This window comes from Sceloporus undulatus, chromosome 1, assembly GCF_019175285.1.
Source record: "Sceloporus undulatus isolate JIND9_A2432 ecotype Alabama chromosome 1, SceUnd_v1.1, whole genome shotgun sequence".
Lineage (NCBI taxonomy): Eukaryota > Metazoa > Chordata > Lepidosauria > Squamata > Phrynosomatidae > Sceloporus > Sceloporus undulatus.
Genome location: NC_056522.1, coordinates 127081482 through 127107252, shown reverse-complemented (window position 1 = coordinate 127107252; position 25771 = coordinate 127081482). Strand labels below are relative to the sequence as shown.

Sequence of the window (25771 nt, the reverse complement as noted above, 5' to 3'; positions counted from 1 at the left end):
GGGACACCAGAGGGAGCCACATGTTGGTGATAATTCAGGAAGCCCACCTGACATTCAGACACAGATGCTTCCCCCACCTTTTAGGTAAGTTTGGGGGACGTTTTAACAGCGATGGAGCCAGGTATGAAAATCTTCTTAATCAACGTACATATTTGGTATCTACATACATATTGGAGGAGAGGAAAGGCGAGAGAGTTTCTGTTGTATAGAATATGGAGAAGAGAGCGTGAAGAGAGGGAACAACCACCTAAGCAGCACAGGACTGTAGAAAGAAAGAAAAATCACAGAGGAAAAAATAATGGAAGGTGCAGCTTATTTGTTCTGTTGACCAATGTTATCAGGATTCTAGCCAAGCCGCCTGAAATTCATTTACACCAGGGGTAGGCAACCTGCGGCCCACGGGCTGGATGCAGCCCGGCAAGGCCTTGGGACCGGCCCCAGCCCGGTCCTGCCGCCGATTGCCACCGGAGCCTTTGGCCTCTCGTGTGAGGGTGTGGGGCCTTTGGCCTATCAGGAGGAGGCGGGCAAGGGGAGGCAAGCGGCGGGCAAGGGGGGCAATTGTCTATAGAAGCCTCCAAAACATGCATTTATATTAACATTTTTTTAAAAAATCAGCAAATTTTTTTGCGTGTCCTCCATTTTTTTTAAAAAATGTGTCCTCCATTTGAAAATTTTGTCCTACATTTGTCCCAGTTTATTTATTTATTTAATTTTTTAAAAAAAAAATTTTTTTTAATTGTTTATTTTTTGGCTTCGGCCCTCCAGTTGTCTGAGGGACAGCAACCCGGCCCCCGGCTCAAAAAGGTTGCCTACCTCTGATTTACACCATTAGCTTGCTTGTGATTCCTATTTCTATTTCAACCATATATCTGTGCATCCACATGAACAATATCCATGCTACTTTCTATTTAAGGTGTATCCAAACTAAGTTACTTTGATGTTAAAGAATTAAAGTAACCGCCCTCAATTATAGTTGCTAGTACAGTACAGGTAGGTGACAAAGGTTGGTTCCTGGGATGGAGGGCAGGTGTTTAAATTTTGTAACTGTATTTTGGCTGCATTGTGAGTAGAAAGGAGGAAGTTAGTCTGTGCATATGAGAGGGTGGGATGCGGAGGTAAATTTGCCTTTCAGAACAACTTTTTTTTTCACGCTGCAGTTCATTCTGTGTCTGCTTACCCAACAGCAAGTCCTCTTCTGATGGCTGATTTTTGTTGAAGATTTTGTAAATGCTAACTTCAGTACCTGAAGCAGTATCCCAAACACTATGTTCATCTCATTCTGCTGCATTAGTAAAAGCTAAAAAAGAGGATAAGAAGCAGTTATAATTGCCTCTCCCTTTATCTAAGCAACACAGGTAAGAGGTATAATCTCCTCTCCAGGTAAACAAAGAGTTAATGATGAGCTGGGTTAAGTTACAGTTATTTTGGGGGGGGGGGTCAGTGTCACAGAGCCTCAGAGATTACAAGAGACAATTGGTGGGTGAGTTGAGCAGAAGCACTAAGCTTCAATATGCTTCCCTAATGAAAAATATAAAACCCCAGGATGCCAAGAGATATAAGAGAGAGACTTGGAACTATAGTGCCTGCCACACTTGTGTGCCAACTGCGCTGATTCCTTGAGATGCAAGATCTGGCCTCAGTGGTACATGACTTGGTTACATCACGTTTGGACTACTGTAATGTGCTCTACACGGGGTGCCTTTGAAGAGTGTTCAAAAACTTTAACTGGTGCAAACTGCTGCAGCCAGGCTGCTAAAAAGGGCAGGTTATAGAGATCATACAACACCCCTGTTGAGAAGCTCCACTGGCTGCCAGTTTGTTTCCGGACACAGTTCGAAGTGAGGACCTATAAAGCCCTATATGGCTCAGGTCCAGGCTATTTGGCAGACCCTATCTCCCTATATGAGCTGGCCTGGGCTCTGAGATCCATAGAGGAGGCCCTTTTCTCCATCCCACCACCATCACAAGCATGGTTGGTGGTGACACAAGAGAGGGTCTTTTCCATGGCTGCCCCTAGACTCTGGAACTCCCTGCCCAGAAAGACCAGAATGGCCCCTTCTTTGATGGCCTTCCACTGACAGGTGAAAAACCTTCCTCTTCAGACAGGCATTCAAAACAGAATGCTTTTAAAGAATGGCCTGGAGTACTATATTGTTTTAATGCATTTTAAGCATTTTTATTTTTTTAAAGTATTTGATAGTTTAGCACTGAATTTGTTTTAATTATTGTAGTAATTTAATCCTATTTTAACGTATTATTTTTCTATGTTTTTAACTGTATGGTGTTTTTTAATGTTGTAAGCTGCCCTGAGTCCCAGTCTTGGGAGAAGGGTGGGATATAAATATAATAATAATAATAATAATAATAATAATAATAATAATAATAATAATAATAATAATAGAGGGAGGTCTGGTCATAGGCTGGTCCATGCAGGTCAATGTCATAATAGTGCTATTATTTCATTTTATCTGCTATGGCTACCTCCTGTAGAATACTGGGGTTTATAATGTAGGGGAAAGCATTTAGAATTTTCAGCCAGAGAGCTCTAGAGCTTCACCAAACTACAAACCTCAGTATTCCACAGGAGGCAGCCACAGAAGTTAAAGTGAAAGAATAGCACTATAACAGTGTAGTGTGATATTCACGCCAGTCTCCCCATGAATATCCAGGACTCAGATTCCATCAGTATCACAAGTAGAACAGGAGATATGTAGGAAGACACATTAGGGAAATTATGGCGCATTATAAACGGGCCTTTAATATGCCCCCGTCACATGCTAGGGGTTGGCCGAGGACCTAGCGTCCATACCAGCCTCACCCCTAGCACGTGATGGGGGCGTAAAGATGGCGGCGCCCTATACACACGGGCGTCGCCATCTTTATGTGCAGGACGCATTGCGTCCGCACGTGTCGCCCTGGAAATGACGCTGCAAATGCCTTCCGGGGCCTGAGAAGGAGCACGATTTCCGCGCTCCTTCTCGGCAGCATCCGGGAGCTGCGCAGTTTTAAGGCTGCGGTTTCCTGATGGTGCAAGCGGCGGCGGCAGCAGACCACCGCAATCCGGCGGTCTGTAACGCACCCAAGTTTCTTTGAACTTTGGCTGAATATGACTTTGTAATGCCAAGTAACTACCTGAAGGAAGGTAGATTCATGATGGGATACCCTTATGCTATGTAGATTCCTTGCTTGTATGTTTGATGTTTAGATTAATAAGTATTGTCTTGTATGCTGTTTCATAGATAAAAAAAAAAAAGAATAAAGCTTTCCTTTAAATATCTATTTCTTGCCACATTTATTCACATGCCTTTGTTCAGTGTGTGTGTGGGTGGGTGGGTATGTGTGCATGTTTATGCACATGGGATTCTCATTGTCAAGTTCTCCAGTAACTTTCCACCATGTTATTGGTTAAGGGGAGGGGGGTTAAAGTAGTGGCAGCTCAGCTATGTGATCTCAAGAGGATCCCACCTCCTACAAAAGCCTAGATCTGAGTCAAAGAGGACTCCAAGGTTGTTTTCTTTTGAGATATCAGACTCTAATATGGACTGAAAAGGAGAGGATGGAGATTGAGAAGAACCTTTAGGAGATTGACTGTTATTGTGCTGAACCTAAGATTTTGATGAATCATTCTAAAGCAAACAGCAGTGTGCAGAGGTAATAGATCACAAATAAGGAAAAGATTGCGAGTTGTTCACAAATAATCCACAATAATAAATGAAATATGCCAGAGAGTGTAAAAGGCCAAAGACCAAGCTCTGAAGAGCAGAAGAGACAAGGTGGAGGGGAATTTTAAAATGAGACCCAAGCAGAACAGTTCAAGACACATTTCTGCTGCATTTAAAACTGTCAGCAACAGCAACATGTTATGGAGATTCAAGGGCAGATTAAGGGGTAAGGTTTCCTAAAATAGCTCCAAAAATAGGATCCCTTTTTCACGTGTGACTGGATTCTGGAAGTGGTGGCACAAAAATTAGTGAGTTAAAATGGAATAAATACATTTTTTTGCCTCATTTGCAACAAATCAAGGCTCTGCAAGGTTAAAGCATCAGGTTGTTTTCACTGGGAAGGATGATCTGTCACTTCCCCCAGACTTCCCTGTTTCCCAGAGATTAGCTGTAATCTCAGGAAGTTCTAATGGATTTTGTCAGCAACAAGACAATGTCATGAACTATCTCTATTCTAACTCAGTGTATTTTGAAGTGTTCAGTCAAATGCAGTTTTACAAAGGGCCTGCTCCTGGTGATGTTGAAAACTAGAGGTGCCTTTGAGGCATGGTTAAAATGAATGCTTGCACTTCAAAATTCATTGCCATGCCACTGCATTTGTATTGCTTTCAGTGGGACAATACTGCCTCCTAAAGTGCACTGGCTTTCTAAGAACCTCTTCATGCTCAGGGACATTTGAATGCTCAGCATACTGTCAAATATGCCATGAGTGTACTGCAAGATACTAAAAATCCTGGAAGCATTTTGACTGATTCTACTAAATATATTGACTGATTGAGTAATTTTGCTTTTCCTTGTGGAATGGAATAACTATCTCTGTTTTCATCTGCATAATAGTGTCTTGTTATCCTAGCATCTAAGTAGTTAATACTTTAAGCCTGCAGTATATACATGTCCCAATGATTACGACTCTTCTATCATATGTAACATTAAATACCACTAGAGGGCACAGAATTCTTACAGTTTCTTCATCTGGATCACAGAAAAAAGGTCATCAGGACTTTTAAAACCTGTTTGCTAACTGTAATTTGTTTTATGTACTTATTTTTACATTTGTGACACAGTTCTTTCAAAATACACTTATTACTAGCCAACCTCTAGATCTGTAGCATTAGTATTACAAAGTTATTAGCAGGTGTAAAATTACTATTAAAGATCAGGTAGGTTCTCAGTGATTGGGGTCTTTCTGCCTGGATTTATTTATGTGAAATCAATGTGACTCACTTTGTTTTGTGTGTCCACATTTTTTCCATTCAAGGTTGCACTTCCCTGCTGAGGATACTGCTATATTTAATTCAAAAAGTGACAAGCAACAGGAATGCTAATGTCCAAAATGCTCTTTAGAGGCAGCAAGCTCACGTTCACATAGTCTGCTGAGGTGTGTCCTAAAAAGGTGAACAACCACACAGCAGTTGGCACACATTAAGTCTGTGATCTCATGGATACCAAATTAGGTGTAAAGTCCCATTGAACACACCAAGATTGACTTCCAGGCAAATATGCATACAGTGCACCCTTCCCATCCATGGTGGGTTTGGTTCTGCTTTTCCCCTATGGATAGAAAAAAATATGGACGGCCAGGCCCCATATTATTCAATGGCAGTGATGTGCATGGTGATTGAGGCCAGTAAAATTCAGAGATCACCAGCCAACTGATACGAAGGGTTCAATACTGTTAAGTATGGGAAGAAGTGTTTCCTTTCTTATTTAAAATATACCACCATAACTTTCTTAAACTTTACAAACTGAGTAAAACTAACCAATTAATAAAATACTGTTGTAGGGACTTTTGCAACCAATTCTCTTATATATTATGGTGCAATTTTCCCTTGCCTGCTGGGGCAACTCACAAATACCAAGTGCTGGTAGTGCGTGGCTTGCTGGGCTTCACTTCCTTGGATATGTTTGTACTGTGCTCAGCAGAGCTGTCTCCTAGATAAATGTGTGCTTCAGTCATTCCCATCTAAATACCTTACAAAACTACAAATCCCAGGATCCCATAGGATGAAGCCATAGCCGTTAAAGTCTTATCAAAGTGTTACAACTGTGTATGTGAAAGAGACCTCTCTCAATATGTATTTTGTGTATCAAGTAAGATTGCCTTCTACCCATGTTTGTGCATGTATACCCGCAAGTTGACTGTTGACTTATGGCAACCTCATGAATTTAATAGGGTTTTCTTAGGCAGGGAATATTCAGAGGTAGTTTTGCCTATTTCTTCCTCTGAAATATAGCCTACAGCCTCTGGTATTCATTGCCATTCTCCTATCCAAGTACTAACCAGGGCTGACCCAGGTTACCTTCCAAGAACAGATGGGATCGGGTAGCTTTAGGGTATTTCATGCTTGTAATTAGTTAGAGAAAAACTTATATGTACTTGAATGCTATTTTAAAAATCTATTTTAACCCTTGATCTGTTGCAGCAAAAACAACAAAGAATCTTGTGGGTCCTCAAAGGTGAACTCAGTTATTATGACATTACTTTTCATGGACCATAGCCCATTTTCAGGAATACCTATGTCATAAAAATGTCTAATTGTCAAGGTGCCACAATGTAGAATAGGACAATGTCATGATGCCAGGCAGCCATTCAGATATGGTCACATGCGCTGCAGGCAAACAGAAGAAAGGGCAAAGTGCATTATGCATAGGTGGACATTTTTTACACATTTCAGGCATTAATTGAGAAATGGCCTGAAGTGGGTTACTTTTCAGCCTTGCCAAAGATATTAACAAAAAGCTCTCCCTTTCTGAGCAAGAGGATTCTTTTCACCCAGGGCTACAGGCAGGAGAAAATAATGAGATTGGCAAAGGAAGGCCAAATTATATTGATACGTGGGCAGAAGTGATGCTCTTCCTTTCATATTACCATTCCCAAACAGGTCCAAAGTGCACTGCAGAAATAATCCAATTTGAGACAAATTTAACTGCCCTGGCTTGATGCTAGGGAATTCTGGGAACTGTAGTTTTGTGAGACATTTAGCCTTCTCTGTCAGAGATATCTGGTGCCACAATAAACCACAGTTCTCAGGATTCCCTAGCACTGAGCCAGGGCAGTTAAAGTGGTCTCAAACTGGATTATTTCTGCAGTATGTTTTGTATTGATGGCATCCAATGCTCTAACTCCTTCAGCAATCCATAGTAAGTCCTGTCTTCAAGGAGCAAGCTAAGGACAAGATCATTTGGGGATTCATGTCATTTTGTGTTTTTATTCTTTGCTGTCAGTTTCATTATGTGCTGTCTTAATTTAAAATAGATGGACAGACAGATGGGATTGATTGATGAAGGCCTCCTTGAGGTCTGGTTGTTGGCAATCTAAAAAGCCAATAAATAGGTGCATTAATGGATTAGACAAAAAGACAGTCAGAATTTAGGCTGCCCAAAGGCATATGAGATTTCAAGGATATGGGATTGTTCCTGCACTTTGTGTAATTTATGAAATGTTGTAGCTAATGATAAATTTATATATAATGAATTTAAAAATTGAAAATGCATTTTGTATCTGTCTTATTCATTTTAAAAAAATGCTAGGCAGCATTTTGTGTTTCCTGCAGAATTTGAGATGTGTGGATGAATCTCCAGGCTGCACGTGCTCCTCAACATTCCTTCACTCAGCATGTAAAAACAGTAGTTTGAGCAGTGTTACTATTTATGCAAGATGCAATGAAATTCTGTGGTGCCAAAATAAGTTTGCAGTGGCCTATTTTCCCATGCTGGCCAACCTGGAAATTTGTAAGAGTGAATCCTTTAATCTTTTTCTAATGTAATGTCATAAAAGTATGAGTCTGCTGCATAGAGGCATGAGTCTGCTGCAGAATGGACACAATTCATAATTTGAAATATGGATATACTTTTCTATAAATATACAGTGAAGTGAGTATTGAGGAAATAAAGCCTCACTGCATAAATAAATAAAGAATTAGGATTTGACTTTTCAGCCCACATGTTTCAGACAACACACAGGTTTATTTTTCCTCCAGGCTAGTAATTTTAGTTTTTCCTGGCAAGACTTCTGTGCTGAGTATTAATATTGTTATGATATTGGGGAGTTGGCCTGGATGACCTCCAAGAATCTCTTACAACCCTGTGAATTTGTGATTGTTACCAGTAGGATTTCTGGAGATCAGCTTAATGACCCTGTCAATTGCATTCTCTCTCTCTCTCAGTACGTTTTGTTTTTAAGGAAATTATAGGCTGAAAGCTCCCAGTTGCTGAAATTCTGCATCCCTTAAGGTTTTGTGACTCTGGAAACTGTTGAAAAGGCTTTTAGCTGAGACTGGATGGTCAACTTTAATAGGATACAGTGAAACAAATTACTGTAGTTTTATGTAGTGTGCTACCTGTTTATCGCATATGTTACTAACAAAAATTCTGAATAGATACCTTAGTCCCAGATGTATTGTTTTTGGAAAGATATACAGTACTCTGGTTTGTATTTGGTAATCTTTTCAATATACTAAACACTACTATCACTAGAGAAGTTATCCTGCATATATTTAAGTTGTAGATATATGAATGTTACTGTGTATACGTAATGAATGTAATTTTTAAAACCTAGCATCTTATGTAATACCTGAGTGTGTCCCTTCCCACCTCCCCTTTCAGTCAAGTAATATGGCAATCTAGACCTTTGTGGGGTAAAAATGGGCTGGCAGTTTTGATTTAGACTAAGCTATAGGAAAGAGGTAGTTTGGGGTGGGAAGACTTTGTAAAAGCACATTGGGAATGCAATCTTTCTCCCTAGAGATCTGAGGTAACAGAAGTGGCTATTAGGCTATCGGTTGGAACATTTAATGCTGTACCTCCACCTTTCATCACCTGGTATTCTTTCCAGATAAACACAGACTTTGCAAAACATCCCAAACACAAATGTTGCAAAACATCCAGTGACTGTGCTGACAAGGACTACTGGAACTTGGAGTCTCACAATATCCGGAGGGCCACCCATGCTGTAAAACCTCTCACTCTGGGTGAGAATTGGGTAAACACAATAATGTAAGCACTTGGTGGTAGTGGTCATGGTGGGGTTGTAACAATATGAACAGAACTAGCTGGTGTTCTTTCCATGGAAATGCAGTGCTGGTGGGAAATGTTTCAATTTACTGAAATTCTACTTATTATGCAATGTGGGGAAAAAATTAGCAGGATACTTTGGAAAATTGGTGAGACACTACCAGGAGAGGTGTGTGTGAAAAGGACAGCATGGTTCTATAGCAATTGCTATGCATGTATGTGTTTTCAAGTTGCCTGTCTAAGTATGGCAACTTCACAAAGTTCATAGGCTTTTCTTAGGTGAGGTATACTCAAGGTGGTCTGTCATGCTATTGGGTGAATACCAAATCTCTCTCTTCCATAACCCCTTTTTGGCAGGTCTGGGGTTATTAGAAAATGCCTAATCAGTTCTGCTGTCAGCTGTTGGGCAGAATACATATAACTCTTTCAAAGCCACTGGGGGCTTTGTCTCTTTAATCGCAAACATGAATGTTTCTCATGCTTAAAATGCTGGCACTAGATTTGATTGTTTCTGAGGCTGGTTAAATCCCCTCCCCACAAAAGAACAAATCAAAATGCATAGTAACCCTCCCTGCTAATTTGTTACCTGAAGGGGAACACCTTACAAGTATTCCTGAGATAGAGTGTTAACAATGGAGTAAAATAAGGAGGGGATGAAGCAGCGGGAAGCCAAAAAGATGCCTCCCTTTCATGACAACAAAAATCACTTTCCTGAGACTGTCTCCTCCCTCATTAAAGCTAGGCCAGTCCTAACTGCTGTTGTTTCTTCATTCTGCCTATTAACCAGATTTCTGCCCTGCCTGCACTCTTGCCTCCTGCTCTTTAAATCATTCCTGGAAATGGAGCATGCAAAATGTTTTTCCTTCTGATCACTGCTTTGAGGGGTCTCTGCCAGGATCTTTCAAGCTTTCCTTTTCACTAGATCCTGGCTTAGAGCCAATGAACACTCTAGTGGCCTCCTCAAATTTTTTTTAAGAGAGAAAGAAAGAGAAGAGGGAGGTTTTCTTCCCATTTCCTTCTGAAAATAGTAGTGCCATTATTGATGATTTTAGTAACAGCCCTTCAGTACCCAAGTGAATATTAAGGGGGGGGGGGAGAGTAACTTTGCAGCAAAGAGATAATGTGCAGTGGCACTGAGCTGTTTGACTTCTTCCCCCTCCCCAGTGGGTTTACATGCACAGAGTAGGGTTAGACAGGAGGAACACACCAGATTCCAAAACAAAAATATAAAAGCGCTATACATGCAAAGGTACCTGTTCCCGGATCAAGTTGCAGAGCTGTTCCTACTATCAGGCAGAGTGAGGTGGTGTGGCCTCAGTGGAAAATACTGAGGAGTAAGGGTGAGAGGATGGGCCAGTGTGACAAAGAGGTTCGAGTGTTGGACTACAACTCTGCAGACTAGGGTTTGATTCCCACCTCAGCTACAAAACCCCTGTGTGATCTTGGGCAAGTCACACTCTTTCAGGGGAAGGCAATGGCAAACCTCCTCTGAACAAATTTTGCCAAGAAAGCCCTTTGATAGATTTGCCATAGGGTCACCATAAGTCAAGAATGACTTGAAGGCACACAATAACAGCAAGCCTGTTGCCTTCAAGAGCAGGAGAGCTAGCAAGCATTGAAGCATTAATCTGCCAGTACAGTCAGCTTCATGGAATGGGGAGATTGGGATTGTAGGTGCCCCAGGTGACAACTGGAAAATGCTGTTAACACACAAAAATAATGACTCAGGCTCTAATTAAGTAATTAGTTAATTGGTTGATCAGTTAATAGTTACTAATTAATATCACACTCTTCTGTCACTTTAGGACCCAAAAAGACTTGCATTATAAGTTGAAACAAAATATTGTTTAAAAATCTACAACGGTTAAAGAACCATTAAAAACACAATCCAGTTAAAAATTAAAACAGTTAAAAACACATTCAAGGACAAAAATTAATAGTAAAAATACAGCACATTCTATTAAAAGATCTTTCTGCCCCAACCAGTCAGAAGCTTCTTGTTGAAATAAGAAATTATATGCTTGTGGTAGGGCTTGGGGATCCGTTTTAACTTCTCAGTGATTATGTGTAATAGCAGAATGTTCTGTTTCATATAAACTATGAGCTAAGACTGAGGCCAAACCCCCAAAAGTGCTGAAAACTATCTTATCTAAATATATTTGCTTGTCACTGAAAAAAATTGCAAAAGGGGACCCAAGCAATCCTACCTTGCAAAGGAGTTGCACAGTCTTGGAGCAGCCATCAAGAAGTTTCTCTTCCCTTCTCACAAACAGACCTATGATAATGGTGGGACTGAAAGAAATAGAGTTTCACTTCAAGTGGTTCCCCATTAGAATACTGAACTGACATCTCAGAAAGGGTACTAGATGTTAAAGAAAAAATATGGGAGGATTCTGGTATCCATTTTTCCTTCTCGCTGTTTATATGTAATTGCAGAATGAAGTGTTTCATTTAAACCCTGAATTGAGTCTGAGGTCAGACCCCAAGAAGTGTTGGAAACAATCCCATCCGAAGAAGGGCTGCTCAAGAGTGTTAATGTTTGCCACCTGTTCTAAGCCTTATGGCTCCAATCTCCATCCTGGGAATGTAATTCTTCACTAAGGATGCATCTGTACTGTAGAAATAATGCAGTTTGACACTACTTTAAGTGCTATAGCACCATGCTAAGGAATCCTGGGATCTATAGTTTTACTAGACTTTTAGCCTTCTCTGGCAAAAGGTGCTGGTGCCTCAAAAAACCCACAAAACCCCAGGATTCTGTAGAATAGAGCCATGGCAATTAAAGTGGTATTCAAATCCTCAGTGTTTTCTTAAATGTAGCAACAAGTAATTTAAGCAATTTCCTTCCACTGTGAGAAAGTCTTCACACAGTTTTCAAAGGCTGTTTAGCAATTCAGGATGTATTCTGCACAGAATTCACACATGGTTGATGTGGAAAATAATGTACAAATATTTATACTTGTGCAGAAAATGCAAATCAATTAAGTGTGAATTTTACACAGAATAAATTCCCAATTACAGAATGTTCTGCAAGGGATTGATATTCCTGTGCAGAAATATTATTTTAGATGCAGAAAATGCTGTTTGTTACACAAAACAACCACATGATTTCTGTTCCTACTCCATCCAGGAAATGCAGACCTCTTCAGTGACGAATGTAGTAAAGCCCTGCTGTTAAGATTATATGTGCAGGTAACATATAAATTGTTGTGAAAAGATATTAAAAATTAAAAATTATTTTAGCAAAAGTTCTTCTTTTCCACACTGATCACTGTCATTCCTGTCTACATCCATTCATTTGAAAAGAACCAAGCTGGAAAGAAATGCAAAATCCTGAGATAGGGATAATCCCTAGGGAAGCTGGAAAAGTTCCCTGTTGGGAATTGTAACTCTAAGAACCCATGGCTTGGAGGGAATTCTGAGAGTTGTAGTCCCCTAGAAAGTAACTTTTCCCAGTTCTACCCACAGCAATCTGCCCTATGGTTTCAGAAACTACTGTAGGTAGCCGAAGTTAACAAGTAGTTTGGAAATATATTAAAGATAATTACATTTACTAACACCTGAATTTAAATGTTTTGCCTTAAAGAGAGAAATGCAACTGAATTAATAAATAAAATCCTGTTTGGCCCCAGAAATTTAATTTAAATTAGAATTGTGCTCTCGGTGCTGTATTAATTTAAGGTTTTTTGTTTGTTTGCTATTAAAAAGCTAACAAAACAATATAATTAGTGCTTACAATAAAAATACAGTAAGATTCAAGACAGAAGCATAATCTATGAGGTACAATTATTATTATTATTATTATTATTATTATTATTAACTTATATCCCACCTTTCTCCCAGTATATGGGTACAAGGTGGTGACAATGTTTGTTAGCTGAATTGATAGGCAACAATTGCATAATATGGAAAAAAAGTGGTACACAACAACAAACAAAAGATTTGCCATGTGCTTAAGTTATGGGATGGGTATTGTTGGGATGGGATGTAGTTATGGGGTGGGTTTTATATGAGATGAGTATTGTGATTGTATTGTAGTTTTAATATTTGTAGTTTTATATTGTTTTAGCTGATTTTGTTTTTTAAAATTATTGCAATACATTTTTTAAATTGTTATTTTGAGCCGCCTTGGGTCCCTTCGGGGAGCAAGGCAGGATAGAAATTAAATAAATAAATGCACTTGTCATTTCAAAAAAGAAAAAAAAATCCTAAATATCTATAAGAAAAGATCACCTCTGCCATCTTGAATGTGAAAAGACAGCAGCTTTTAGAGAAGAAGTGTAAAGAAGTGCCTATGGTGGGGCTAAAGCAGTCTCTGACATGGAGACATATGTGAGGAAACTTTATCCTCCTGCCCCATCTGGCCTCTTTTCTGTTTGATGTTTTAAAAGTCTGGCAACAAGACAAAGCAATCTACAAGAATAAATGCCGAAGAATCAAGTGTCTCTGCTTGAGGTGCCCCTCTGGTGCTTAAGCCTTGGGAAGCCTCATCCTTCCCTGTCTCATTTCTCCTCTTCTCTGCGCCTGTTGTCACAGCATCCTTTCCTGACCTGTTTTCTTCTCAAAACAGCTTGCATGCACCTGGATGGCAGGGTTGACATTAGGAAATGAGTGTCCTGCTGAGCCTTAGCTGCAGTATGCAAAGAAAGAGGGGAGGGGGGGTGGGGTAAGGAAGAGACAGTGAGGTCTAAGGTACAGGAAGTGATGGCTTTTGCTTTTACTAGAAAAATACAGGTGCTGCAGAAAGAAATGAAAAGAATGTGAAGCTAAACCAGATGTACTCAGGCTCCATCTGTACTTCAGAAATAATCCAGTTTGAGACCACTTTAACTGCCATGACTCAATGCTATGGAATTCTGGGATTTATTGTTTTCTGAGACATTTTGACTTCTCTGTCAAAGAGCTCTGCTGCCACAACAAATTACAGTTCCCAGAATCCCATAGCACTGAGCCATGGCAGTTGAAATGGTGTTAAACTGGATTATTTCTGCAGTATGGATGGAGAGTAGGAACCAGCCACCACCACTACCCCTTTCCATGCTTTCTTGAACTTCCTTCCTTACAATTCTTTCCTCCCCATCCTTGCTGTTCTGAGGGAGAGTGAGCCATGCTGCCCTCTGTTGAAGAGGCCAGAAACTGAGGCTGCCCTACTTTGACCACACCTTGAGAAGGGAGGCTGGGTGACCAGACACCCTCCTTTTCCCAGGACATGTCCTACATTTCAGCTTTCTGTCCAAAGGGAATTCCACAATGTCCTCCATTTGGAGCAGGACTAAGATGCATGAATTTAAATAAGTGTTTTTAAACTTTCATGTTGTAACATCCTACATTTTTCTCGAGTGTCCTACATTTTGCAGTGCCTTGTCCTCCTTTATGGTGTAGACATCTGGTCACCCTAGAAGGCAGGACTCAGTAGAAAAGAGAATAATGTTTGGAAAGGTAGAGGGTTGTAGAAAGAGGGAAACAACAAGCCAGATGGTATGAGGAATGGAGGGCAACCAAAATGGTGAGGGGTCTGGAACCTATGCCTTATGAGGAGAGCCTTAGGGAGCTGGGTTTGTTTAGCATGGAGAAGAGACAGTTAATGATAACCAGTGATATGATAGACCTGTTTAAGTATTTGAAGGGGTGTCATATTGAAGATGGAGAAAGCTTGTTTTCTGCTGCTCCAGAGAATAGGATACAGAGCAATGGATTCAAACTACAGGAAAAGAGATTCCACCTCCTGAAGGAAGGAAGAGCCTTTTTATAGTAAGAGCTGTTTGACAGTGGAACACACTCCCTCAGAGAGAGGTAGAGTCTCCTTCTTGGGAGGTCTTTAAACAGAGGCTGGATGGCCATCTGTTGGGGGTGCTTTGATTGTGAGTTCCTGCATGGCAGAATGGGGTTGGACTGGATGGCCCTTGAGATATCTTCCAACTCTAGGAAGGACTCAATTAGGGAGATCACAGGCCTGAATCTACAAGACTTAAGCAGCACTGTTGAGCATAGGTGGTCCTGGAGATGCCTCATCCACAGGTTCACTGTAAGGTCACAGGGGCGACTGGAGGACAGCTAACAACTACAACAATGAAAGAGGAGAGAAGCTCACCTGTAGAACGGGGGGGGGGGGGGGGGGTGTGTGTGTAAAGGGTTTGTGGGGGGGATTGGATTCCCATAGCTTCAGAATACATTTCAGGGTGACCAGATGTCATAACTATAAAAAGAGGACAAGGGACTACAAAATATAGGATATTCAAGAAAAATGTAGAGAAAAGACCAAATAAAAGCTAAAAATACTCATACAAATTCATCTTAGTCAAGCTAAAAATGGAGGACAGTTTAAAATCCCTCCTGGACAGAAGGCTGAAATGGAGGGCACGTCCTGGAAAAGGAGGACACCTGGTCGACCTTAGATAATCCGTCTTATTTTAGGGCAGGGAAATGGGAGTGTTTGGGAAGCAGTGGTTGTGTGCCTTCAAGTCATTTCCAACTTATGGCCACCCAAAGGCGAACCTAGGCACGATTTGCTCAGAGGAAACTTGCCCTTGCCTTCCTCAGCCTCAGGGCTGAGATTGTGTGGTTTGCCTAAGGTCACTCAGGTCCAAAACACACTGCAGGAATAATCCAGTTTGAGACTGCTTTAACTGCCCTGGCTCAATCCTAGGTAATTGTGGGAACTGTAGTTCTGTAAGACATTTAGCCTTCTCTGTCAGAAAGAGCTCTGGTGCCACAATAAATTACAAATCCCAGGATTCCCCAGCACTGAGCCAGGGCTGTTAAAGCGGTCTCATACTGGACTATTTCTGCGGTGTGTTTGGGACCTCAATAAATTTCCATGGCTGAGTGAGGATTCAAAACCTGTCTCACCAAGGGTCTCAGCACTACAAACCCCAAGTGTCTCAACACTCAGACATGGTTCTGTGGAATGGTCACAGTCTGTGTGGTTTTGCCAATTGTTGAGATTGTTGTGTGCCTTCAAGTCATTTCCAACCTATGGCCACCCTAAAGGCGAGCCTATCATTGGGTTTTTGTTGGCAAGTTTCTTCAGAGGGGGTTGGCCATTGCTATTCTCTGAGGCTGAGAGTGTGTGACTTGCCTAGGGTCACCCAGTAAGTTTCCATGGCTGAGTAAGGATTCAAACCCAGTGCCTCGGTCCTATTCAACAGAGTCCTATTCGGACAGGGTGCTGTGGTATAGCCACAGGCTGTATGGCTTGCCAATTGTGGTTGTTGCTGTGTGCCTTCAAGTCTTTTCTGACTTGTGGCCATCCTAAGGCGAGCCTCTCTTTCTTGGCAGTATTTCTTCAGAGGTGGATTGCCATGGCCTTCTTCCTCTGAGGCAGAGACCAGTGACTGTTAATATGGCAGAGCAACAACAAACCCAGGCGAAAGGCTCTAAAAGGTGGCTGTGTGAGAGACAGAGAAGTGTGCAAGACTATGGAAGAAACCCCCCCCTTTTCAGGGTGACCAGATGTTCTCACCTCAAAGGAGGACAAGGCACCACAAAATGGAGGACGTTCGAGGAAAATGGGGATGTTTAACCCAACACAAGCTAAAAGGTAAAGGTTTCCCCTTGGACAAGGTTGTCCAGTTGTGTTCGACTGTAGGGCGCTCAAATAAAAAACGCTCATAGAAATCTAAACCCTGGTCATGCTCCAAACGGAGGATCTTTGGGAATCCCTCCTGGACCGAAGTGGTGGAACTGGAGGACGCGTCCTGGAAAAGGAGGACCAAGTCTGGTCACCCTGCCTCCCTTAGCTCAGCTCTCAACAGGGGCTGGGAGGCTGCTACTGAACTTGAAAGGGTGTTGCAGGACTTTTTCGAGAGAGCTTTCCATTTGGCTGCATCCACACTTGAGAAATAACCCGGTTTGGCATCGCCCTGAATGCCCTGGCTCAAGGCTATAAAATTCTGGGAGTTGGAGTTTGTTGTGGGGCCCAGCGCGAGGGCCTTAAGCCAGACAAGGAGTTAAAACGGTGCCAAAACGGGTTATTCCTCCAGTGTGGATGCAGCCCTGAGCTCAAAACACTTCTAATACCCGTGCTTCTTACAGTCCTGCTCCACATGAGAGGACCAGGAGCAGGAGGTTGAAACGGAGGGCAGGTCCGGGTAAAGGAGGATGCCTGGTCCCCTTCCCCTCTGCATACCCAAGAAGCCCCCTCCAAATAAAACATGTCCTGACAAGGCAAGGGTCGGGGGCTAGCCTGCCTCTTCCCAAGGCTCCTAGTCGCATCTCTCTTTTTAAAATTTTTAAAGACGTTCTACAAATGAGGACGTGGTTAAATAGTTGGAGTGTTGGAGGACTAGGACTCTGAGACCAGGGTTCGAGTCTCAGCTCGCTCGGTCAGGGAGACTTCCCTGGGCGACTTTGGGCAAGTTGCCAAAAGAATCACATCCAATGATGGGGTTGCCTTCGGGGGGGGGGCGTCATAAGTCGAGAATGACTGGAAGGCAGCCTCCTCCTCCTCCTCCTCCTCCTCCTCTCTCTCTCCTTCCCTCCCTCCCGGTGCGCGCCTTCAAGCAGTTACTCCCTCCCCCCCCCCTTCTCGCTTCTTGGTGTCATTCGTGGACCTCCCTGAGGCGAAGAGAGGGAAGAAGAGAGGCTCTTGTGGCGTTGTTGCTGCGACTTCAGCGACAGACCCCGAGCCCTGGTCCCTTCCAAGTTTTTTATTGGATTGTATTTTATTAACAATGAAAGGGAAGAAAGGAAGGAAGGAAGGAGGGATACACGGAGGAAGAAGGAGCTAAGGAAGAGAGGAAACAGTTTCGAAGCCGCTGAAGAGGGAAAGAAGAAAGATCCAGGGAGCAGCAGCCTTTGCGAGAGAGAGAGAGAGAGAGAGCGCAAGGCAAGGCGCGCCAGGGGAGCGGTGGCCCCCCTTTTCCCTTCTTCCTTTCCTCCTCCTCCTCCTTCTCCTTTCTCCCGGGAAGACCTCCTCGCCCGCCCTGCCGTGGGTCAGCCAGGTGCCCCCTTCTTTCCCTGCCCAGGGGAGCTGTGGGGAAGGCGCACATCGCCGCCTCCTCCTTTGCGCGCTTGGAAAGGAGGCTGCCAGGCTCCATCCTCCCGGGGCCCAAAGGCAGGATGCCATGCCCCGCAGCCACAGCGGAGGAGACGACGAGGAAGGCGGCGGCAGCGGCGGCGGCGTCTCCGAGGGGCTCTGGCTGAAGAGCAGCCCCTCCGCCATGAAGGATGTGGAGTCCGGCCGGAGCAGGGTGCTCTTGAACTCAGCCCCGCCGAGAGGGGACGGACTGCTCCTCTTGGGCACCGCCACTGGCGGCGGGGTGCCCGGTCAGGGCTCGCGGGAGAGCCGGCGAGGCAAGCAAGGCAGGCGAGCCCGCATGAGCCTCCTGGGGAAGCCGCTCTCCTACAGCAGCAGCAGCCACCCGGTCTACCGGCGCAACGCCAAGTACAGGAAGCTGCAAAACTATCTCTACAACGTCCTGGAGAGACCCAGGGGCTGGGCCTTCGTCTACCACGCGTTCGTGTGAGTAACAGGTGGAGCAGGGCGCCGCTTGCCTCGCCTGCTCTGCCTCAAGGCTGCTAGGGAAGCCTGGGAGGGCCCCACAACAGACTCCAGCCCCCAGAATTCCATGGCAGCCTTGAGCCAGACCAGAGGAGTTTAAAAGGCATTTCAACATGTTTTCCATTGGGGGCATGGGTAAGAAGCATCAATGCACATTTCCATGCGTCTTTGGAGCTTTCCTTTGGTCATGTCCTCCATTTTTCTTGCCTGTCAGGGGCAGCTGTGGGGTTGCCTAGTTTTGTTGCTACCTGGAGAGGGTGGGAGGGGCCCTTACTTGGCAACAGGTGGAAAGATTTGAGGCTGCATAAGCACTGCTTAAATAATCTGGGTTGACACCACTTTAGATGCCTTGGTTCACTGCTATGGAATCCTGGGAGCTGTGGCACCAGAGCAAACCTCTGGTGCCACAACCAACTCAGGGTGACCAGACCTGGTCCTCCTTTTCCAGGACATATTGTACATTCCTAAAGGTCCTCCAGGGATTTACTTTTCTATGAGTGTTTTGAGCTTTTCTTTGGTCATGTCCTACATTTTGCGGTGCCTTGTCCCTCTGCAGCGAGGGCACCTGGTCATCCTGAACCAACTACAGTTCCCAAGCTTCCATAGCATGGAGCCATGGCAGTTAAAGTGGGGTCAAATCAGATTTATTTTGCTCCGATGCCACAACTAAGTACAATTCCCAGAACTGCATAGCATGGGGCCATGGCAGTTTAAAGTGGTGTCAAACTGGATTACTTCTGCAGTATAGATGCTGCCATAGCAAGAGCCCAAGTCCTGTGTTGCTGAGGCACAATGAAGGTGCATCACTGCGATTTTAGAGGTGGGCAGGTGTAGAGGTGCAGTGGAAAGGGATGCCTGAAACCTGGTTGAGCTGCTCTGGCCAGGCTTTGAAAAGAGCATCCCTTTGGCTTTGCAGCTACTCTGGGAGCGTCAGGGTCAGGCCTGAGCTATATCCTTTTAGGGTGCTTTCACTTACCATGGCACTAAAGGGGCCTTTGGATAGGGTTTTGCCCATGGGGGGGTGCAGCATGAGCAGATGTCCTCACCGCAAAGGAGGACAAGCCACCACAAAATGTAGGACCAACCATGCAAGGCAGCACAAGGGAGAGCACCATTAAAAAAAAACTAAGTTGTGCAGGTATTCCATCCAAATGATAAAAGAGGAAGCCAGACAAGTTAAGACATTAATGTTGGCTCAACAGTAAGATCCATTGAATTCAGTGGACTGAGTAAGAGTTGCCTTGTAAAGCTGCAGTTGCATGCCGGCTCATCTGGGAATAAGCTTGCTGAGTACAGAGCAGACTTAAAAAGTACATGGCTTCTGTTGTGTGTGAAAGCACCCTTGGATAGCTTTCTTTAATAACTAAAAGGAGAGACATTCTGACATTAATCAGTGGAAATGTGGAAACCCTTAGAGAAGAGATTGAGGAAGTGTGTGGTTAATTGAAAGGTTTCTTTTTGGGTGCAATACACCGAATGTTGTGCAGATGAAAATGTGGAATACGGAGTCATGTTATCTACCACAGAGAAGCGTACAGGGCTGGGTTTGAATGTGCTGAAATGAGAGAAGTATAAAAGTCCTTTCCCTTTTGGAAAGTCTCATGTTCAAGTGTTGAAAGGTACAGAAGAAGAGCTGATGACTGTGGCACTGTGGCAGGACATTCCTTAAGCTTGCCTAAAAGTGGAACAAATAGAACATTTACTTTTCTTCGGTCTCAAGGTGGAGAGGTAGGACATATTTGCTATCTGTTAGATGCATTGACTATCTCTAGGACATATTGGCTATGAGTGGTTTGCAGCACTTGGTTCTGAATGTTTTAATGGGTTGGCTCAAGGCAAGTGAATTGGTAGAGGAAATTGCAGAGATATACTGTAAAATGGTTGTAGAATCCTAAATTATAATCTAAGTAGCCGTTATAAATTTTATTCCAAATGTTATTTGTATTTATGGAAATTGGAAGGGAAGGAAGAAAAGATGAGATATTTAAAACTTTTATAGTCACATTATTATTAACTACCTGTATATCGCTCATAAGGCACATACAATTCTTACACTGTCACTCTTAGTGTGTAAAATAATTCTTTTGTTCACAATAGTAATAAGTAGCAAGAAAGTAGAGAATTTTGGGTGTTGAAAGCATTGCTTAGAGTTTGAACAGCCTTATAAAGTTCAACAGCCCTGTGAACTGGGCCAGTAGCACTATCACCATTTTGCATACGGAGCCAGAATGACTAGAGGACTTAACAGTTTTGTACCATGTTTTGAAGTTAATGCTGTCAATTAATTTTAAAATAACAAACACTATGTAATTCTTACAGCCACCTATATATAATGAGTACCATTACCCCACATTTCACATATCAGATAACTAATAGATAGTAACTTGCTGGATGTATTGAAAGTTTATGGCAGAGACAAGATTCAGAATAGAGACTTTGTGGTTGTGTTGTGCTACATCAGTTTCTGAGATAAGTGGCTACTCTGTTAGCAGACCAAGTTGTGATTTGAACAAGTTGTGATTTGCCAGTTCATTAGAGCTCACTTTCTTGGATCTGACAGTGCATGAGTTCTCTGTCTCCATTCAGTCAGTTCTACATTTCTTATTGCAATAGATCTACTGGTTCCCATTTCACACAGGAAGAACTGAAGCAAACCCAGTGATCTTATATCCAAAGGGAAATTTGTAATGAGGTTCAGGGCCAAACATCTGTCCACTCTTCCCCATTGAAGGTTGGCATTTTAGTTAGTGCACTACATAGCTGCATTTCAGCTTGCTGCCATCCCTGTAAAGGACACCACTTAAAGCACACTTGAGTTACATTGATTTCTGTGCAAAAGAAAATTAGGCGTGTGTACATAAATATGACACAGATGGTGACTAAACCTATTTCAGCTGTCCAGTGGATATAACTGAACCAACCTTAAGCTCTTTCAACTTCCATTAATTTTGATAGCAGAGGGATTAGGCAGTGTTGGAAGTGGCCCGGACAGGAACATTGCATGAGAGCAATTACTCATAAGGTATCTGTAGTGCAAAATATTGGTGTTCCCCCACTGAATATGTTAGTCCCATGAAATCATACCACCTGATGCCAGATCACTAAACAGAGTACTAAAAAATAATTCACAGTTGCCCCCCTCCCCCGCATGATTAATTAATAAAATATGCAATGTGGTAGTTACAAGCTGCATAGGTTCTTCCATGACTAAGCTAACCTTTTCCAGGGGTCACAAATTATGTGTGGGGCCTTGATGATCTCTGTGCCTGTGTAAATTATTCAGCAGTTGCTTCAGAAAGTGATTCCATAAATAATCAAGCCAAATCACAGATAGTCCCTGTGTGCTGCTCTTCTGTTTTGAAATGTGCTTGGCCTGGTTGCTTCTGTGTTGCATATAAAGAGATAGATTCTTGACTGCTAAGTGTTTGTAGAACAATCTCAAAGCAAAAGAACTAGAAAGAAGAGGAAAATACACACAAGTGATGTACAATGCCAGTGTTATTCGTGGAATTGATCTGAAATGTCCTGGGTTTCTTCAGCTTCCCCACCAACTCTGGTCAGAATTTATTTATTTATTACAATAACATTTCTAAACTACCTATTAGCCAAAGCTGTCTGGAATATTTAAGAACTCATCTGGCAATGTACAAAGCCGTTTCAAAATCATACTGAGCTCTAATGTTTCTAAAGAGTGTTGTTGTTGTTGTGTGCCTTCAAGTCATTGCCAGTATATGGTGACTTTAAAGCAAAACTGTCATGCGGTTTTCTTGGCAAAGTTTCTTTAGAGGGTGTTTGGCTTTGCCTTTCTCTGAGGTTACGAGAACATGAGTTGCCCAAGTTCACCCAATGGGTTTTCATGCTAAAGGGGGGATTTGAACCCTAGTTTTCAGCCTCACAGTCAAACGCTCCACTACACCACTCTGGCTGTCACCCAAAGGACATAGTATGGTTTATTTTTTATGTTTTTATCTTTTGTGTAGTTGTATATGTGTTGTATTGAAAGACTGATATGCTTTTTTCCATTTGGCAGTTCCTTCAGTTAGCTGTTGTTACATTGTCTATAGATTTCTTACAGTTACTCCATTTCCTCCCATTTTACTCTTTGGCCATTCTTCTCGTTGGTCTTCTCTCAGTAAAATGATGATAACATATGCTTCCCAAAACCTATCAAAAGTAATGATAGCTGGCAGAGAGGAAGGATATATGTTACAGCCGCTGCATCATAATGTCATACTTGAAATTATGGTAGTTTAAAAAAGTAATGAAACAGCTGGGCTCCCAACTCTGATTTTATTCAGAGATTAAGACTCAAAGTGTGGTGTAGTAAAAACTAATATAGGGACTGTGCAGACCAGCCATTAAGGCCAGCCTAGGAGCGTGGCATCCATACAACGCATGCCCCGACTCCACACACGGCTCCACACAGTGCTTGGCATCATGGTGCTCCTCTGGCACTGCGTTTAGATGACACAGCATCAAAGGAGTGTCTTAAAGCCGTGGCTGTCACGCCCTTTCCAGGGTGCAAAAAGGAGCTGCTTTTTGCAGCTCCTGTTTGCGCCCTGGAAAGGCCAGATCAGGGCCATGGCATGTGGTTGCTGCTGCCCCAGTCTGGTGAAGATGGAGGCGGCTGCAGGCCGCCCCTTAGGGCAGTCATAGCCCCATAATGTCATGCCTTGAGTGGTGGACTGGGACTCCAGTGGATAGTGTTTCTAATCCCCATTTAGCCTTGGGAAATCATTGGGTGACCTCTCTTAGTCTAAGACAGAGACAATGACATGCCTCCTGTGAATAAATATTACTAAAAGCCCTATAATAGATTTCAACCAGTAAGTCAGAGTCAATTTGAAGGCATAAAACAACAACTGCAAAGACTCAAATATAGATTTGATCTGTGCTAGTGACTGGAAATTAGAAATCAGAAAGTGGTACTCTTTATAGCTTAATGTGGCCTGGAAATACTGTGTCCCATCTGTCTCCATCTCAAGTGGCAGAGAAAAGTCTATTTTAAGCATTTAGTCAGAAGCCTTACTGTGTTTAAGACATCAATAAAGCTGTTAGCCCATGGAGAGTAACCTCAGGAATATGCAAAAGAGATGTGTTACAAGATACTGTGAATGCTCTCTCCCCCCATCACTGAGAGATTGATTTTTTTATTTGTAAGGTAAAAAGGTAAAGTAGGAAAAGCAGAAAAGAACTATTAATATCATGATTGGAAGCAAATTTCCTGCTCTCAAAGTATCTGTGAATGGTTATAGATTACTCTTGCATCTTTATGACATCCATTCATCCATTTATCCCGCACTTTAATGTTCACTCACACAGTCTTCTACAGTCCCCCCCCCCCCTTTAGTTATTTCTATGTATTTCTGTCATGGTTCCTCAATGAATGTACATTGAAATCAATATTTTTTTTCATGCAGAAAAGAGATGGTCAAGATGGGATATATGGTTTTTTTGATTTTCTGATGACAGTATCTTTTGTTTATCATAATTATTATATCTGCTTGTCTTCGATCACACATAATGCTGTATATATCTTACTTTGAAAGATTAATGTATAATTTTGAAGTGACTGATAATGAAGTTACAAACATATGATATTAAAGTATTAGACACACAAACACACGTTCTACACTCAATTAAACAGACAGAACAGAGAACAGAGAACCAATGGTATAGGTTACAAGTGGAGTATACTTGATGATTACCAATAACTTTTCATTCTGTCTATTATGTGTTAGAGATGTTGGGAAAGAAAAGATCTTACTCTGTTTCTATCATCTCATCCTCAACATGTTACCCAGAACAGTTATTCCAAAAGGTGAGAAATCTGTTTAGAAGAGGCTCTGAGAGTCTAGAAGTAGAACCCACAGTTACCTGTCGTGATAAATGCTAGGCAGTTCAAGGAGAAAATCACTCATATTTGTACATAAATTGAGGCAACAGCTATTGTTGCTTCTGGGGAAGTTTCTGATTTTCCACCCATTCATGTTTCTTGGGATAGTTTCCATTTAATGCATTCGATGGGGAAAGGGGTAGTTCAGTCAGTTGCTTTAAATTGGTTTTAAATTTACCTCTGACAATCTTGGCTGAAAGGTTCTAGTAGAAGTGGACTGATTGAATTCCTTGTGTCAGAGGAAGGTGTCTAAATAAGAATGAGGAAATAGTGTACCCCTTGCTAGACTGAAGGATGCAAGAACTACCACCAAATGTCCTTTATGTGCAAGGTGCTTGAACATGTGCTAATTGGGCATCGTCATACATTCTTAGAGGAAACACATTCTGGACCCGTTTTAGTTAGGTTTCAGGCCAGGTTTCAATTTAATTTGTCCTGACTAATGACTGTTATTAGGGGGAAAGGTGGGGGATTGCAGCCCTGTTGACTCTCCTATTGTATCAGCAAAGTAAGATGTGAGAAGAAGGCACTGTGTTATGGTCATTCTGCTTTTGTATACAGGATGATTCCAAGACTGACTTTGGAAACTCACTGTTAGCTCCATTGCTATTACATTGTAGAGTGTCAGAAGATACATCATATTGTCCATGCTTTTTAAATATCTATATGAAGTTGATCTTATTTGTATCCCAGCCTGAGAATTTGTGATATCGGGCAGGATTTAAATATGTTATTTAACAAATATAATAAATCATAGCACCACTATGATGATGAAGGGGTGAAACACATGGTCCTAATGAAGTGACTTCCATACACTTTGGAGGCATACCGATTAGACAATGCATGCCTCCAAAGTGGCAAGAAGCCATGTGGTCGGTGGGGTTCGGACCCACTTCTGGCTGGAGTGGACTCAGGCTGCTCTTTCCCAAACATCTGCTCAGGCCCATAGTTGCTAGTTTTGACTATTCCTTTTATATTGGCTATACTCCTTAAAAATAAAAGTTGCATTTATGTGGTCATTCTTTGTTTAAATATGATCAAGAAAAATGCAGATATAAATGCAGTGTTACATTAATAGATAGCCATGAAATTTTTCTTCTTCCCCTAAAGTCTTTTGTACCATCTAAAAACTGTGTCTTGGGGTTTCTTAGCCCTCTTAAATTAGATTGGGGAATTGACAGGGGGAGTACCCAGCTCCCAATTTGATTGACTTAGACCATTATGTCAGTGAAACCAGCCTGTTAAATCCTGGTTCTATTTCCTTTTAGTGGATCATATATTTTCCTTTGTATTAAATCAGATTGTAAATGATTCTTCATGTACATAAGTTTTGATCTAGAGATTGATGGGAATCATGTTTTCTCGTTGCTAAATATATATACAGTACGTTCAACCGCTACATTCTCCTAAAAAGAAGATGATTCCCCAAGCTAGCAAAAAAGTGAAGTTGAGAAGGGGGCATTCAGCATGAGTGGGTAGAAAGGAAAAGGGGGAGGGAAAGAAAAGGATCAGAACTGAAAGAGGGAGACAGGGAAAGAGTTAGGCAGAATTAGATTGGCATGATGATATAGTTCGGACTGGGGCGATGTTTGGATTATGCCTTTCAGTCAGAGTTGAAGTAGTGGTAGAGTATTGCAA

At 42.3% G+C, this 25771-nt stretch overlaps 1 protein-coding gene across 1 annotated transcript in view; it reads left to right on the top strand.

Annotated features, from left to right (window-relative positions):
* The first annotated feature begins 17313 nt into the window (after positions 1-17313).
* LOC121919083 (potassium voltage-gated channel subfamily KQT member 5-like) overlaps positions 17314-25771 on the top strand; it is a 107245-nt gene continuing 98787 nt past the window's right edge. Inside the window, exon 1 of the mRNA XM_042445303.1 lies at positions 17314-18198. Coding sequence (XP_042301237.1) covers positions 17801-18198 — 398 coding nt within the window. The 5' untranslated portion in view covers positions 17314-17800. The remainder of the gene's footprint in view (positions 18199-25771) is intronic.